This window comes from Oncorhynchus tshawytscha, linkage group LG12, assembly GCF_018296145.1.
Source record: "Oncorhynchus tshawytscha isolate Ot180627B linkage group LG12, Otsh_v2.0, whole genome shotgun sequence".
NCBI classification, from domain to species: Eukaryota; Metazoa; Chordata; class Actinopteri; order Salmoniformes; family Salmonidae; genus Oncorhynchus; species Oncorhynchus tshawytscha.
Window position 1 is genome coordinate 5,135,161 of NC_056440.1, and position 16,933 is coordinate 5,152,093.

At 42.9% G+C, this 16,933-nt stretch overlaps 1 protein-coding gene across 2 annotated transcripts in view; it reads right to left on the minus strand.

Moving 5' to 3' along the window:
* The window catches only part of arl15a (ADP-ribosylation factor-like 15a), a 348,055-nt gene that overhangs the window by 158,633 nt on the left and 172,489 nt on the right, over positions 1-16,933 (minus strand). For both annotated transcript variants that reach the window (XM_042331231.1, XM_042331230.1), the window contains exon 4: positions 5,064-5,272. In XM_042331231.1, the coding sequence (XP_042187165.1) occupies positions 5,064-5,272 (209 nt within the window). The remainder of the gene's footprint in view (positions 1-5,063; positions 5,273-16,933) is intronic.

The following is a 16,933-nucleotide window of genomic DNA, read 5'->3' on the forward strand; positions in this document are numbered from 1 at the left end:
ATGTGTCGGGGGGCTAGGGTCAGTTTGTTATATCTGGAGTACTCCTGTCTTATCCAGTGTCCTGTGTGATTTTAAGTATGCTCTCTCTAATTCTCTCTCTCTTTTTTCCTATCTCTTTCTCTCAGAGGACCATGCCTCAGGACTACCTGGCCTGATGACTCCTTGCTGTCCCCAGTCCACCTGATCGTGCTGCTGCCCCAGTTTCAACTGTTCTGCATGCGGCTATGGAACCCTGACCTGTTCACCGGACGTGCTACCTTGTCCCACACCTGTGGTAGAGATATTCTGATTGAATTGGAAGCTCCAACAGTATGCGGGCCTTCTTGTTCTTTACAAGCTTTTGGTTCTACAAATGTATTGCCACTGGGGCATGCCGGTATGACTGCTAAACTGCTTGCTGACTGTACACTGTAACGTTACTGCATGATTGTAGTTCTATTAGCTACAGATGACGTCAGAAGTTTACATACACCTTCGTCAAGTACCTTTCAACTCAGTTTTTCCACAATTCCTGACATTTAATCCAAGTTTTTAAAAATCCTGTCTGTCAGTTAGGATCACCACTTTATTTTAAGAATGTGAAATGTCAGAATAATAGTAGAGAGAGTGATTTATTTCAGCTTCTATTTCTTTCATCACATTCCCAGTGGGTCAGAAGTTTACATACACTCAATTAGTATTTGGTAGCATTGCCTTGAAATTGTTTATCTTGGGTCAAACATTTTGGGTAGCCTTCCACAAGCTTCCTACAATAAGTTGGGTGAATTTTGGCCCATTCCTCCTGACAGAGCTGGTGTAACTGAGTCAGGTTTGTAGGCCTCCTTGCTCGCACGGGTTTTTTCAGTTCTGCCCACAAATTTTCGATGGGATTGAGGTCAGGGCTTTGTGATGGCCATTCCAATACCTTGGCTTTGTTGTCCTTAAGCCATTTTGCCACAACTTTGGAAGTATGCTTGGGGTCATTGTCCATTTGGAAGACCCATTTGCGACCAAGCTTTAACTTCCTGACTAATGACTTGAGATGTTGCTTCAATATATCCACATTATTTTCCATCCTCATGAAGCCATCTATTTTGTGAAGTGCACCAGCCCCTCCTGCAGAAAAGCACCCCCACAACATGATGCTGCCACCCCCGTGCTTCACGGTTGGGATGGTGTTCTTCAGCTTGCAAGCATCCCCCTTTTTCCTCCAAACATAACGATGATCATTATTGTCAAACAGTTCAATTTTTGTTTCATCAGACCAGAGGAGATTTCTCCAAAAAGTATGATCTTTGTCCCCATGTGCAGTTGCAAACCGTAGTCTGGCTTTTTTATGGCGGTTTTGGAGCAGTGGCTTCTTCCTTGCTGATTGATTTGCACTTTTCGCACCAAAGTACGGTCATCTCTAGGAGACAGAAAACGTCTCCTTCCTGAGCGGTATGACGGCTGCGTGGTCCCATGGTGTTTATGCTTGAGTACCATTGTATGTACAGATGAACGTGGTACCTTCAGGCATTTGGAAATTGCTCCCGAGGATGAACCAGACTTGTGGAGGTCTACAATTTTTTTCTGAGGTCTTGGCAGATTTCTTTTGATTTTCCCATGATGTCAAGCAAAGAGGCACTGAGTTTGAAGGTGGGCCTTGAAATACATTCACATGTACATCTCCAATTGACTCAAATGATGTCAGTTAAGTCATGACATCATTTTCTGGAATTTTCCAAGCTGTTTAAAGGCACAGTCTTGCTTAATGTATGTAAACTTCTGACCCACTGGAATTGTGATACAGTGAATTATAAGTGAAATAATCTGTCTATAAACAATTGTTGGAAACATTACTTGTGTCATGCACAAAGTAGATGTCCTAACCGACTTGCCAAAACTATAGTTTGTTAACAAGACATTTGTGGAGTGGTTGAAAAACGTGTTTCAATAACTCCAACCTAAGTGTATGTAAACTTCCGACTTCAACTGTACTACGACGTTACTTTAGCTAATTTGGTGACAACAATGTAGGCTGTGTGTAGCGGTTGTGATATGGTTTGGCTTGGAAAGGTTTTTTCGCCTGACAGACAGTTGATGTGTTGTGCATTGAAGTCCACAAGTGAAGGGAAAAGGTGAGAGGAGGAGAACGCATAGATACAAGAAGGATAACGTGGCTGCTATCAAAGTGAACTGATGTAATCAGGGATGTGTTGTTGAAAAAGGAACAAAACTGGGATAATCATACCTGAATTTGTCCAATAGAAACTCTAATTTGCAACTGTTGGACTAATGATTACACCCTAGATCAGCTAGATGCAGGCAAGAGTGTGTCATGTGGAATTGAATGTGTCACTGTCTGTCCATGTGTCACTGTCTGTGACTGCAAGCCAGGCCTAATCGCTCCAACATCAGTGCCCAACCTCACTAATGCTCTTGTGGCTGAATGGAAGCAAGTCCCTGCAGCAATGTTCCAACATCTAGTGGAAAGCCTTCCCAGAAGAGTGGAGGCTGTTATAGCAGCAAAGGGGGGGACCAACTCCATATTTACACCCATGATTTTGGAATGAGATGTTGGAAATTTGGTAGTGCACACTGTGATGCTCAACTACTGTATGACTCCTTCAACAAGGTTGAAGGCTGCAATTCATTTTATCATACCAAAAAATAACTCAGACATTTTGCAAACATTTTGCAAATTGGATGCTTAGCCAAAACAACGTTGATCCTGTTTGTTCATCAGACGAAGACACTATACCATCTTTTAAAGGGAGAGTTTACCCCGAATACCAACTAATATGATTTTCATCCTAGGCAGTTTTTGTGGATATTTAGTTTCCTTTCGACACTTACTAGCCATACTTTGTTACTGTCTCAGTGACACTTAACGTTAACGTTAAACTGTTCTTTTAATTGTGTAATGAAACTCTTTTGGAAAAAAAAAAACATTTTACTAGTTCTTCCATAATACTGTGGTAATTGCATGAGAACCTGTAACACAAGACGAATAGACAAATTTAAAATGTCTTATTCCTTGTAATAACTCATTATCAAAGACATTTCCAAGGGTAAACAACAAATATCGTATATTGTAATAATCACTAAGTTAATACACATGCACAAGAACGTGTTGTCGAGCGTTTGTATATATTACAATACTCATTGTAAAAATATGTGTAAGTGGTCAAGGTGATTCCATATCCCTCGTGTAATTTCATTATACGCTATACGCTATATTAGAATTCATATCTAAGAGACCCTCCCAACCATGTGCTAATGATCATATATTTAGACTAATTCAACTGACTGTTTCAGTTTTTGGTTCATTTTTTGTGTGTGTGTGTTTGTTTTCAAATAACTTGCATATATTCAAATAACTTAAAATCGGATTTGGTTTTCTGAGTGGTATTCAAAACGCTTTCAAATGTGATTTGGTTTTTCTGAGTGGTATTCAAAACGCTTTCAAATCTGATTTGGTTTTTCTGAGTGGTATTCAAAACGCTTTCAAATGTGATTTGGTTTTTCTGAGTGGTATTCAAACCGCTTTCAAATCTGATTTGGTTTTTCTGAGTGGTATTCAAACCGCTTTCAAATCTGATTTGGTTTTTCTGAGTGGTATTCAAAACGCTTTCAAATCTGATTTGGTTTTTCTGAGTGGTATTCAAACCGCTTTCAAATCTGATTTGGTTTTTCTGAGTGGTATTCAAAACGCTTTCAAATGTGATTTGGTTTTTCTGAGTGGTATTCAAAACGCTTTCAAATCTGATTTGGTTTTTCTGAGTGGTATTCAAAACGCTTTCAAATCTGATTTGGTTTTTCTGAGTGGTATTCAAACCGCTTTCAAATGTGATTTGGTTTTTCTGAGTGGTATTCAAAACGCTTTCAAATCTGATTTGGTTTTTCTGAGTGGTATTCAAACCGCTTTCAAATGTGATTTGGTTTTTCTGAGTGGTATTCAAAACGCTTTCAAATCTGATTTGTTTTTTCTGAGTGGTATTCAAACCGCTTTCAAATGTGATTTGGTTTTTCTGAGTGGTATTCAAAACGCTTTCAAATGTGATTTGGTTTTTCTGAGTGGTATTCAAAACGCTTTCAAATGTGATTTGGTTTTTCTGAGTGGTATTCAAAACGCTTTCAAATGTGATTTGGTTTTTCTGAGTGGTATTCAAAACGCTTTCAAATCTGATTTGGTTTTCTGAGTGGTATTTGGTTTTCTGAGTGGTAAAACGCTTTCAAATCTGATTTGGTTTTTCTGAGTGGTATTCAAACCGCTTTCAAATCTGATTTGGTTTTTCTGAGTGGTATTCAAAACGCTTTCAAATGTGATTTGGTTTTTCTGAGTGGTATTCAAAACGCTTTCAAATGTGATTTGGTTTTTCTGAGTGGTATTCAAAACGCTTTCAAAATGTGATTTGGATTTTTTCTGAGTGGTATTCAAACCGCTTTCAAATCTGATTTGGTTTTTCTGAGTGGTATTCAAACCGCTTTCAAATCTGATTTGGTTTTTCTGAGTGGTATTCAAACCGCTTTCAAATGTGATTTGGTTTTTCTGAGTGGTATTCAAAACGCTTTCAAATGTGATTTGGTTTTTCTGAGTGGTATTCAAACCGCTTTCAAATCTGATTTGGTTTTTCTGAGTGGTATTCAAACCGCTTTCAAATGTGATTTGGTTTTTCTGAGTGGTATTCAAAACGCTTTCAAATCTGATTTGGTTTTTCTGAGTGGTATTCAAACCGCTTTCAAATGTGATTTGGTTTTTCTGAGTGGTATTCAAAACGCTTTCAAATCTGATTTGGTTTCTGAGACCTGTATTTGAATATCAAAGAAAGAAACGAGTTGCCTTTTCATTTTAAATCTATATAAACTAGTATTTTAAAAGTTTGGTATTTTCATATAAACTAACAGAAAACAACTAGTTTCTGCCCAGATCCTGCTGTTGTGTCCTTGAGCAAGGCACTGAATCCCTAAAACTGCTCCAGGGGTGCCATGGTCTAGCTGCCCTCTGCTACAACCTCTGTGTGTCTTTCCTAAGGGTTAAATCATGATCCACACTTACATTGGATGTTTGTGTACATTGGACAAATAGTCCAATCGTCTACCTGGTTGGGTGGGCGTGCAGCAGGTTTGTCCTGGTGGTTGGCCAGTATGAGGAAGGGTAGGGTGCAGAGCTGGGGGTGCTGCAGGGCAGAGTGGAGCTCGTTACGGGCCGACTCCAACTCCTCGTCTGAAGAAGCGCTGTCCAATACGAATACCACACCCTGAGAACCCTGGTAGTACCGAGACCAGTACTTCTTAATGTTCTCCGCTCCTGGAGGAAGACGAGAAGAAAAAAAGCTGTCGTTACCTTCATCATCTCTTCCAAACGGAATAATGAAAAGATATCCAACAACTCTTGGTAAAAAAAAAATGCTATTGTTAAAAAACACTCCAGTAAGTCATGACCGATTGAGTTACAGACACAGTATCCTATAATATACCCTGTATATACTGTACAATACTGTAAATACAGTGTCATAAATTAACAGTATAAAATATACCTTAATATATACTACATATACTACATATACAGCATAATACATTAACAGTATTACACATACTGTAATATATACTATATAACGCGTTATCTATAAAAAGTATAATATATACTGTAATATAAAGGTAAAAATATATAGTATATATATTAAGTAGTCAAAGTGGTCTGAAGTTTTTGCATATAAGAAGTTTTCTGAAGTAAGAGGTCTTCTGCCAAAGCTTGATTTTGTGAATATATGGATAAAAACAGCTAACGCTGTACCAACAACGCATTTATGTTTTCTGAAACCTGGCTTAAAAAAATCTATTACAGACAAAAAAATATTGTCATAAATGGTTGTAATGTTTTTGGTACAGATGGTCAATCTAAGGGTGGTGGTGTTGCTGTTTACGTAAAAGACAAGTTCTCAGCGGTCTGACTTCTGTTACTAAACCGCAGAATATCTGTCTTTAACCCTAAACCTCGGCTCATCTTTAAATAGTGTTGTATCTTGTTGTTATTGACCTCCATATGCTACTGTTGGATTGTATTTTCAAATTGTTATCACAGAATGTCAACTCTGAGTTTGTCCTGATGGGTGATCTGAATCAGGATTGGTTAACATCTCGCTCTGATCATCTCTAAATGCTGTTTAATACCTGTAATCTCACTCAGATTGTCAACAGTGTAACGAGGTTGAATATGAAATATCCTCTGAAATCCTCTTTGATTGATTTGATCTTAACCCAATACTCCTCATCGTTGTAATGCTTCGGGTATTTTTTGCAAATGACATAAATTATCACTGTGCTATTGACTTGTCAGATATGGTAATATTGCTAAGAAATCTCCACGTGTTATTAGGAAAATAAACTGGAAGCGGTTTGATATTCAAGGTTTTATACATAATGTATCTAACATTGAATGGAATAGAATGGAATGAATCCCTGATGTTGAACTCGCCTTTTCTTACTTCCACAACACATTCCAGAATGTATGCAATAGGCCCCTTTAAAAAGATTCAGGATTAAGGACAGAGAGAAGCCTTGGTTTACTAAGGAACGAAATGCTATGTGGGCTAAAGCAAGAGGGACTGGTTTGGCAGATGATTGGATGGCTTTTAAACATCTTTGAATATATGGGTGTGGCTATGATCCGTAAAATGAAAGCAGACCACTACCTGAAATCTTCTTCAGACAATTTAAATAATCCATCCAAAGTTTGTCAAGTAGTGAAGGGTGTGGAGTACAAAAAAGATACACGGCTTCCCAAACAATTGTTGGTCGACACACAGACAGTAACTGAGAGAACCTCCATTCTAAAAGCCTTGAACCAGCATTTTTTTTTTTAGATGCATGCAGTTTATTTGAAAAGGTCAAAGGTATAATTGAGCCCCCTATAAATGTACCTGACACCCCTGTGCTCTCCTTCACCAGGTTCTCATTTTCATCCTTCTCTGTTTCAGAAGTGTGTAAATGTACCTGACACCCCTGTGCACTCCTTCACCAGGTTCTCCTTTAATCCTTCTCTGTTTCAGAAGTGTGTAAATGTACCTGACACCCCTGTGCACTCCTTCACTAGGTTCTCCTTTAATCCTTCTCTGTTTCAGAAGTGTGTAAATGTACCTGACACCCCTGTGCACTCCTTCACTAGGTTCTCCTTTAATCCTTCTCTGTTTCAGAAGTGTGTAAATGTACCTGACACCCCTGTGCTCTCCTTCACCAGGTTCTCCTTTAATCCTTCTCTGTTTCAGAAGTGTGTAAATGTACCTGACACCCCTGTGCTCTCCTTCACCAGGTTCTCCTTTAATTCTTCTGTTTCAGAAGTGTGTAAATGTACCTGACACCCCTGTGCTCTCCTTCACCAGGTTCTCCTTTAATTCTTCTGTTTCAGAAGTGTGTAAATGTACCTGACACCCCTGTGCTCTCCTTCACCAGGTTCTCCTTTTCATCCTTCTCTGTTTCAGAAGTGTGTAAATGTCACACCTTGATCGGTTTCACCTGTCCTTGTGATCGTCTCCACCCCCTCGAGGTCATATTTTCCCCAGTGTATTTATCCCTGTGTTTCCTGTCTCTCTGTACCAGTGTATTTATCCCTGTGTTTCCTGTCTCTCTGTACCAGTGTATTTATCCCTGTGTTTCCTGTCTCTCTGTGTCAGTTCGTCTTCTATGTTCAAGTCAGCCAGCGTGTTTTTTTTCCCCATTCCCCTGCTTTTCTATTCTCTTCTACTAGTCCTCCCGGTTTTGACCTTTGCCTGTTTTTTCTGGACTCCATTCCCACCTGCCTGACCATTCTGCCTGCCCTGACCTCGAGCCTGCCTGACCATTATGCCTGCCCTGACCTCGAGCCTGCCTGACCATTCTGCCTGCCCTGACCTCGAGCCTGCCTGACCATTCTGCCTGCCCTGACCTCGAGCCTGCCTGACCATTCTGCCTGCCCTGACCTCGAGCCTGCCTGACCATTCTGCCTGCCCTGACCTCGAGCCTGCCTGACCATTATGCCTGCCCTGACCTCGAGCCTGCCTGACCATTCTGCCTGCCCTGACCTCGAGCCTGCCTGACCATTCTGCCTGCCTGACCATTATGCCTGCCCTGACCTCGAGCCTGCCTGACCATTCTGCCTGCCCTGACCTCGAGCCTGCCTGACCATTATGCCTGCCCTGACCTCGAGCCTGCCTGACCATTCTGCCTGCCCTGACCTCGAGCCTGCCTGACCATTCTGCCTGCCATGACCTCGAGCCTGCCTAACCATTCTGCCTGCCCTGACCTCGAGCCTGCCTGCCATTCTACCTTCCCTGACCTCGAGCCTGCCTGACCATTCTGCCTGCCCTGACCTCGAGCCTGCCTGACCATTCTGCCTGCCCTGACCTCGAGCCTGCCTGACCATTCTGCCTGCCCTGACCTGGGCCTGCCTGCCATTCTGTACCTCTTGAACTCTGAACTGGTTTTGACCTTTTGCCTGTCCACAACCATTCTCTTGCCTACCCCTTTTGGATTGTTAATAAACATCTTGGACTCGACCCATCTGCCTCCCATGTCTGCATCTGGGTCTCGCCCTGTGCCCTTATAGTATAGTACGAACTGGCCATGACAGACCCAGTAGACTGGGACCAGCTCCTCCACGCTGTCTCCCTGCAGGGAGACACCATTGGGAGGCATGAAGAGTTACTGCTAGACCTTTTGGAAGGGCTTCATTCCCTGACAGAACACCATGACCAAAGGTTTAAGGGTATAATGGAGCAAATCAGGGAGTTAGCTCAGAGGCAGCCTGCCACCTCTAAGAAACCCCAACCCCTCAGTAACTTTTTTCCTATTTCTGGTGAGTTTGTACAGCCTACCCCGGCTCCCCTAGAACCCCACTTACACTTTCTGGAGCGATATTCTGGGGATCCTGGAACCTGCATGGGTTTTCTTTCTCAGTGCTATCTTATTTTTGAGCTACAGCCATCTTCGTTTCCTTCAGACCGATCTAAGATAGCGTATATTATTACGCTAATGTCGGAAAGGGCGCTCTCCTGGGCTACGGCAGTTTGGAAGCAACAATCCGCCATTTGCTGCAATCTGCAGGATTTCATGGGAGGAAGATATTCAAGTCTCCGTTATCTGGGAGAGAGGCGGCCATTAAACTTCTTGAATTACATCAAAACCCCCTTAGTGTGGCAGACTACGTTGTTGATTTTCACACGTTGGCCGCCGAGAGTGCTTGGTATTGGGAGTCCCTATTCGACACTTTTCTTCGCAGATTATCTGAGGTGGTCAAAGATGAGCTGGTGGACCTCAACTCCCTTAGCGCACTCACCATTAGAATTGATGGACGCTTAAGGGAAGGCATGAGTGAGGGGAGGTCACACTTGTTCATCCGCAGTGGCTCGCTCGCCTTTAAAGGAATCCGGAAGATCCCGAAGGCAGTTTTTCCCGAGAGGTTCCAAAGCCACCCGAGTTCCCTTGTGAATCATCAACGAGTTGGATACTCCTGAGCCTATGCAATTGGGAAGAGCTCGGTTATCGGTTGGGGAACGCTCACATAGGCTGCGTTCTAACTGTTGTCTGTACTGTAGAGGGGCAGGACATTATATAGCTACCTGCCCTGTTAGGAAACCCTGGTCTCTGGTGGGTACAAGTACTTTGGTGAGCCAGACTGGGAGTTCCCTAATTCCCATCACCCGCACACCTTTCTTTGTGCTTGTGCTGTGGGGAGACCAATCTAAGTATCCCGAGTGCTCATTGACTCTGGGGCTGATGAAAGTGTTATGGATGCTACTATTGCTTTTGAGCTTGGAATTCCCACTCTACTTCTCTCGGTTCCCATGGATGCCAGGGCACTGGACGGCCGCTCAATAGGTGGAGTCAACCATCGTACTGTGTCGGTTCATGTACAGGCTTCAGGTAACCACAGTGAGACCATACAGTTCCTCCTTATTGCATCTCCCCAACAGTTCCTGTTGTCTTGAGATTATTCTGGCTCCAAAAACACAACCCTGTTATTGACTGGACCGCGAGCACCGGGTTGGAGCCCATTTTTGCCATTCCCACTTTCTTAAAGCAGCACAGCCGTCCCCGAGACGTCTTCCTCAGGGTGTTAGCAAGGTTTTGGCTCTGCCATTCCCACTATATTCAAGCAGCACAGCTGTCCCCGAGACGTCTTCCTCAGGGCGTTAGTAAGGCTTTGGCTCTGCCATTCCCACTATATTCAAGCAGCACAGACATCCCTGAGACGTCTTCCTCAGGACGTTAGCAAGGCTTTGGATGTTTCTGCCATTCCCACTGAATACCATGACCTCCTTGAAGTTTTCAGAAAGGCATGTGCTACTTCTTCTACTTTTGTGCCATTGATCTTCTCTCAGGCACCACACCACCTCAGGGTCGGCTATATTCTCTATCCGGGCCGGAGACCAAGGCTATGGAGGAGAACATAGAGGAGTCTCTGGCTACTGGGGTCGTCTGTCCGTCTGCATCTCCTGCCAGCGCAGGGTTTTTCTTTGTGGAGAAAGACAAGATCCTGCGTCCGTGCATTGACAACCGGGGACTGAACTTTACAGTTAAAAATCATTACCCCCTACCACTCCTCTCCTCGGCTTTTGAACCTCTCCAGGTGGCCACAATTTTTTCCAAGCTGGACCTTCGGAATGTCTACCGAAGGGGAAGAGTGGAAGACAACACTGCCAGTGGACATTATGAGTACCAGGTCATGCCGTTTGGACTCACCAACGCCCCACTGTCTTCCAGGCTTTGGTAAACGATGTTCTCCGGGACATGCTGAACCGCTTGTGTTCGTCTACCTTGACGACATCCTGTTTTTTTCTCGGTCTGCCCAAGAACATGTTCTTCATGTCAGGCAGGTCCTTCAGTGCCTCCTGGAGAACCAATTGTTTGTGAAAGCCGAGAAGTGTGAGTTCCACTGCTCTACATTCGCCTTTCTGGGATATGTCAATGCTGAGGGAAATGTCCAGATGGTTCCTGAAACGGTGAAAGCAGTGGTGGATTGACCTCAACCTACGTCTAGGGTGCAGTTGCAACATTTCCTAGGTTTTGCAAACTTCTACCGAAGTTTCATTCGGGGTTACAGCACCCTGACGGCCCCCCTTTCGGCACTCACCTCCCCCTAAGTACTGTTCACATGGTCTCCAGCTGTCGAAAAAGCCTTTGTGGACCTGAAGCATTAGTTCAAAACAGGACCCATCCTCATCCATCCGGACTCGTCTCGTCAATTTATAATTTGTAATTTGCTTCTGATGTTGGAGTGGGGGCCATGCTGTCTCAGTGATCTGCCCAGGACCAGAAGCTTCATCCCTGCTCCTTCCTGTCCCATTATCTCAATCCTGCTGAGAGGAACAATGACGTAGGCAAACGAGAACTCCTGGCGGTCAAGATGGACAGAGGACAGTGACATTGTCCACCATTACAGAGGACAGTGACGTTGTTCACCATTACAGAGGACAGTGATGTTTTTCACCATTACAGAGGACAGTGACTTTGTCCACCATTACAGAGGACAGTGATGTTGTTCACCATTACAGAGGACAGTGACGTTTTTCACCATTACAGAGGACAGTGACGTTGTTCACCATTACAGAGGACAGTGATGTTGTTCACCATTACAGAGGACAGTGACGTTGTCCACCATTACAGAGGACAGTGACGTTGTTCACCATTACAGAGGACAGTGACATTGTTCACCATTACAGAGGACAATGATGTTGTTCACCATTACAGAGGACAGTGACGTTGTTCACCATTACAGAGGACAGTGACATTGTTCACCATTACAGAGGACAATGATGTTGTTCACCCTTACAGAGGACAGTGATGTTGTTCACCATTACAGAGGACAATGATGTTGTTCACCATTACAGAGGACAACGATGTTGTTCACCATTACAGAGGACAGTGATGTTGTTCACCATTACAGAGGACAATGATGTTGTCCACCATTACAGAGGACAGCAACGTTTTTCACCATTACAGAGGACAGTGATGTTGTTCACCATTACAGACAGTGATGTTGTTCACCATTACAGAGGACAGTGATGTTGTTCACCATTACAGAGGACAGTGACATTGTCCACCATTACAGAGGACAGCGATGTTGTTCACCATTACAGAGGACAGCGACGTTTTTCACCATTACAGAGGACAGTGATGTTGTCCACCATTACAGAGGACAGTAACATTGTCCACCATTACAGAGGACAGCGACGTTTTCACCATTACAGAGGACAGTGATGTTGTTCACCATTACAGAGGACAACGATGTTGTTCACCATTACAGAGGACAGTGATGTTGTTCACCATTACAGAGGACAATGATGTTGTCCACCATTACAGAGGACAGCAACGTTTTTCACCATTACAGAGGACAGTGATGTTGTTCACCATTACAGACAGTGATGTTGTTCACCATTACAGAGGACAGTGACATTGTTCACCATTACAGAGGACAGTGATGTTGTTCACCATTACAGACAGTGATGTTGTCCACCATTACAGAGGACAGCAACGTTTTTCACCATTACAGAGGACAGTGATGTTGTTCACCATTACAGACAGTGATGTTGTTCACCATTACAGAGGACAGTGACATTGTTCACCATTACAGAGGACAGTGATGTTGTTCACCATTACAGAAAGCAACAAAATCAAAATCTTTCCCTTCTCAACTTCATGAACAACAAACCTACAGCGGTGAACACTCTCTTTTCACAGAGTTTCATTCCTCTAACAAACAATTCATCACAACACGTCAGAGACTTGGACAGAGATTGTTTTGTTTTTCCCCGAAAAGTAATTATTACGATGCTGTAGTTATTATTATGTAACTAACATTTTTTATTAAAAAATTAAAAAAGGTTTCCCTGAATGTTTGAACACGATCACAGAATGTTCCATCGTTGTGTGTGTGTGTGTGTGTGTGTGTGTCTGTCTGTTGTTGCATGCAACTCTGTCTGCATCTGTCCATAGCCCACAGGGGTTCGAGTGGCCAAGCTCACTGTGTTACGACAGACACACATAATGTAGACCATGTTGTTGTGTTACAGCGCGCACACACACACACACACACACACACACACACACACACACACACACTCCGCTGTACTGTGTTACGACAAAAACATTTCTCTGTGCGCACTGATTTTCAAGCCCTGCCCATGGCAAACAACCTGGAACAGTGCTGTTCAAAATAACCCCACCCCTCCAAATGATAATCAACAACACATGGCTCCTTTTCTGTGCAGTAATTTGGGAGAGTAACATACCATATAGCTGTCCACCAAGGTTCAGTAACATACCATATAGCTGCTCACCAAGGTTCAGTAACATACCATATAGCTGTCCACCAAGGTTCAGTAACATACTGTATATCTGCTCACCAAGGTTCAGTAACATACTATATATCTGCTCACCAAGGTTCAGTAACATACTGTATATCTGCTCACCAAGGTTCAGTAACATACTGTATATCTGCTCACCAAGGTTCAGTAACATACTGTATATCTGCTCACCAAGGTTCAGTAACATACTGTATATCTGCTCACCAAGGTTCAGTAACATACCATATAGCTGTCCACCAAGGTTCAGTAACATACTGTATATCTGCTCACCAAGGTTTAGTAACATTCCATATAGCTGCTCACCAAGGTTCAGTAACATTCCATATAGCTGCTCACCAAGGTTCAGTAACATACCATATAGCTGTCCACCAAGGTTCAGTAACATACTGTATATCTGCTCACCAAGGTTCAGTAACATACTATATATCTGCTCACCAAGGTTCAGTAACATACTGTATATCTGCTCACCAAGGTTCAGTAACATACTGTATATCTGCTCACCAAGGTTTAGTAACATACTATATATCTGCTCACCAAGGTTCAGTAACATACTGTATATCTGCTCACCAAGGTTCAGTAACATACTGTATATCTGCTCACCAAGGTTCAGTAACATACCATATAGCTGTCCACCAAGGTTCAGTAACATACTGTATATCTGCTCACCAAGGTTTAGTAACATTCCATATAGCTGCTCACCAAGGTTCAGTAACATTCCATATAGCTGCTCACCAAGGTTCAGTAACATACCATATAGCTGTCCACCAAGGTTCAGTAACATACTGTATATCTGCTCACCAAGGTTCAGTAACATACTATATATCTGCTCACCAAGGTTCAGTAACATACTGTATATCTGCTCACCAAGGTTCAGTAACATACTGTATATCTGCTCACCAAGGTTTAGTAACATACTGTATATCTGCTCACCAAGGTTCAGTAACATACTGTATATCTGCTCACCAAGGTTCAGTAACATACTGTATATCTGCCCACCAAGGTTCAGTAACATACCATATAGCTGCCCACCAAGGTTCAGTAACATACTGTATATCACCAAGGTTCAGTAACATACTGTATATCTGCTCACCAAGGTTCAGTAACATACTGTATATCTGCTCACCAAGGTTCAGTAACATACTGTATATCTGCTCACCAAGGTTCAGTAACATACTGTATATCTGCTCACCAAGGTTCAGTAACATACTGTATATCTGCTCACCAAGGTTCAGTAACTGTATACAAGGTTCAGTAACATACTGTATATCTGCTCACCAAGGTTCAGTAACATACTGTATATCTGCTCACCAAGGTTCAGTAACATACTGTATATCTGCTCACCAAGGTTCAGTAACATACTGTATATCTGCTCACCAAGGTTCAGTAACATACTGTATATCTGTCACCAAGGTTCAGTAACATACTGTATATCTGCTCACCAAGGTTCAGTAACATACTGTATATCTGCTCACCAAGGTTCAGTAACATACTGTATATCTGCTCACCAAGGTTCAGTAACATACTGTATATCTGCCCACCAAGGTTCAGTAACATACTGTATATCTGCTCACCAAGGTTCAGTAACATACTGTATATCTGCTCACCAAGGTTCAGTAACATACTGTATATCTGCCACCAAGGTTCAGTAACATACTGTATATCTGCTCACCAAGGTTCAGTAACATACTGTATATCTGCTCACCAAGGTTCAGTAACATACTGTATATCTGCTCACCAAGGTTCAGTAACATACTGTATATCTGCTCACCAAGGTTCAGTAACATACTGTATATCTGCTCACCAAGGTTCAGTAACATACTGTATATCTGCTCACCAAGGTTCAGTAACATACTGTATATCTGCCCACCAAGGTTCAGTAACATACTGTATATCTGCCCACCAAGGTTCAGTAACATACTGTATGTCTGCTCACCAAGGTTTAGTAACATACTGTATATCTGCTCACCAAGGTTCAGTAACATACTGTATATCTGCCCACCAAGGTTCAGTAGCATACTGTATAGCTGCTCACCAAGGTTCAGTAACATTCCATATAGCTGCTCACCAAGGTTCAGTAACATTCCATATAGCTGCTCACCAAGGTTCAGTAACATTCCATATAGCTGCTCACCAAGGTTCAGTGTAAGTCATTAGAGGAAGAGACCTACATAACATGACTCACTCTGTCTGTCTCCCTTTCCCACTCCTCCCTCTCCATCCCACCCTGTCATCCCTCCCCTCTCCTCCCCCTCCATCCCACCCTGTCATCCCTCCCCTCTCCTCCCCCTCCATTCCACCCTGTCCGTCTTCCCTCTCAATGTCTGGGTTGGCACAGCCTTGGGGGTGAGAAGAGGGGAAGGAGAGTTGCCCTCATTATGGGACTTGATCAGTGAAAAAAAGACAAGTATAATTCTTCATTCCTCCTTCCTGCTTGTAACTTCCTGCTTGTAACTTCCTTCCCTCGTTTGCTATGGTGTGAACTGTTGTTAGTCTCTCACACAGGAAGGTAATTGGGATGCAGTGACAAACTGTGAAGCCGGGCGAGTGTTTAGCCATTACTTTCCTCTCCTTCTTATTGGGGTGGCAAGTTATCAGACAAAGTGGCAGTTGGAAGTTGAATTTTCCATCTTTGCCTGGAAACTGGGTGAAAATGTACATTTGAATCATTTAGCAGACTCTCTGATCCAGAGTCACTACAGTAGTGAGTCATTTAGCAGACTCTCTGATCCAGAGTCACTACAGTAGTGAGTCATTTAGCAGACTCTCTGATCCAGAGTCACTACAGTAGTGAGTCATTTAGCAGACTCTCTGATCCAGAGTCACTACAGTAGTGAGTCATTTAGCAGACTCTCTTATCCAGAGTCACTACAGTAGTGAGTCATTTAGCAGACTCTCTTATCCAGAGTCACTACAGTAGTGAGTCATTTAGCAGACTCTCTTATCCAGAGTCACTACAGTAGTGAGTCATTTAGCAGACTCTCTTATCCAGAGTCACTACAGTAGTGAGTCATTTAGCAGACTCTCTTATCCAGAGTCACTACAGTAGTGAGTCATTTAGCAGACTCTCTTATCCAGAGTCACTACAGTAGTGAGTCATTTAGCAGACTCTCTTATCCAGAGTCACTACAGTAGTGAGTCATTTAGCAGACTCTCTTATCCAGAGTCACTACAGTAGTGAGTCATTTAGCAGACTCTCTTATCCAGAGTCACTACAGTAGTGAGTCATTTAGCAGACTCTCTTATCCAGAGTCACTACAGTAGTGAGTCATTTAGCAGACTCTCTTATCCAGAGTCACTACAGTAGTGAGTCATTTAGCAGACTCTCTTATCCAGAGTCACTACAGTAGTGAGTCATTTAGCAGACTCTCTTATCCAGAGTCACTACAGTAGTGAGTCATTTAGCAGACTCTCTTATCCAGAGCCACTACAGTAGTGAGTCATTTCGCAGACTCTCTTATCCATAGCCACTACAGGAGTGAGTCATTTAGCAGACTCTCTTATCCAGAGTCACTACAGTAGTGAGTCATTTAGCAGACTCTCTGATCCAGAGTCACTACAGTAGTGAGTCATTTAGCAGACTCTCTTATCCAGAGTCACTACAGTAGTGAGTCATTTAGCAGACTCTCTTA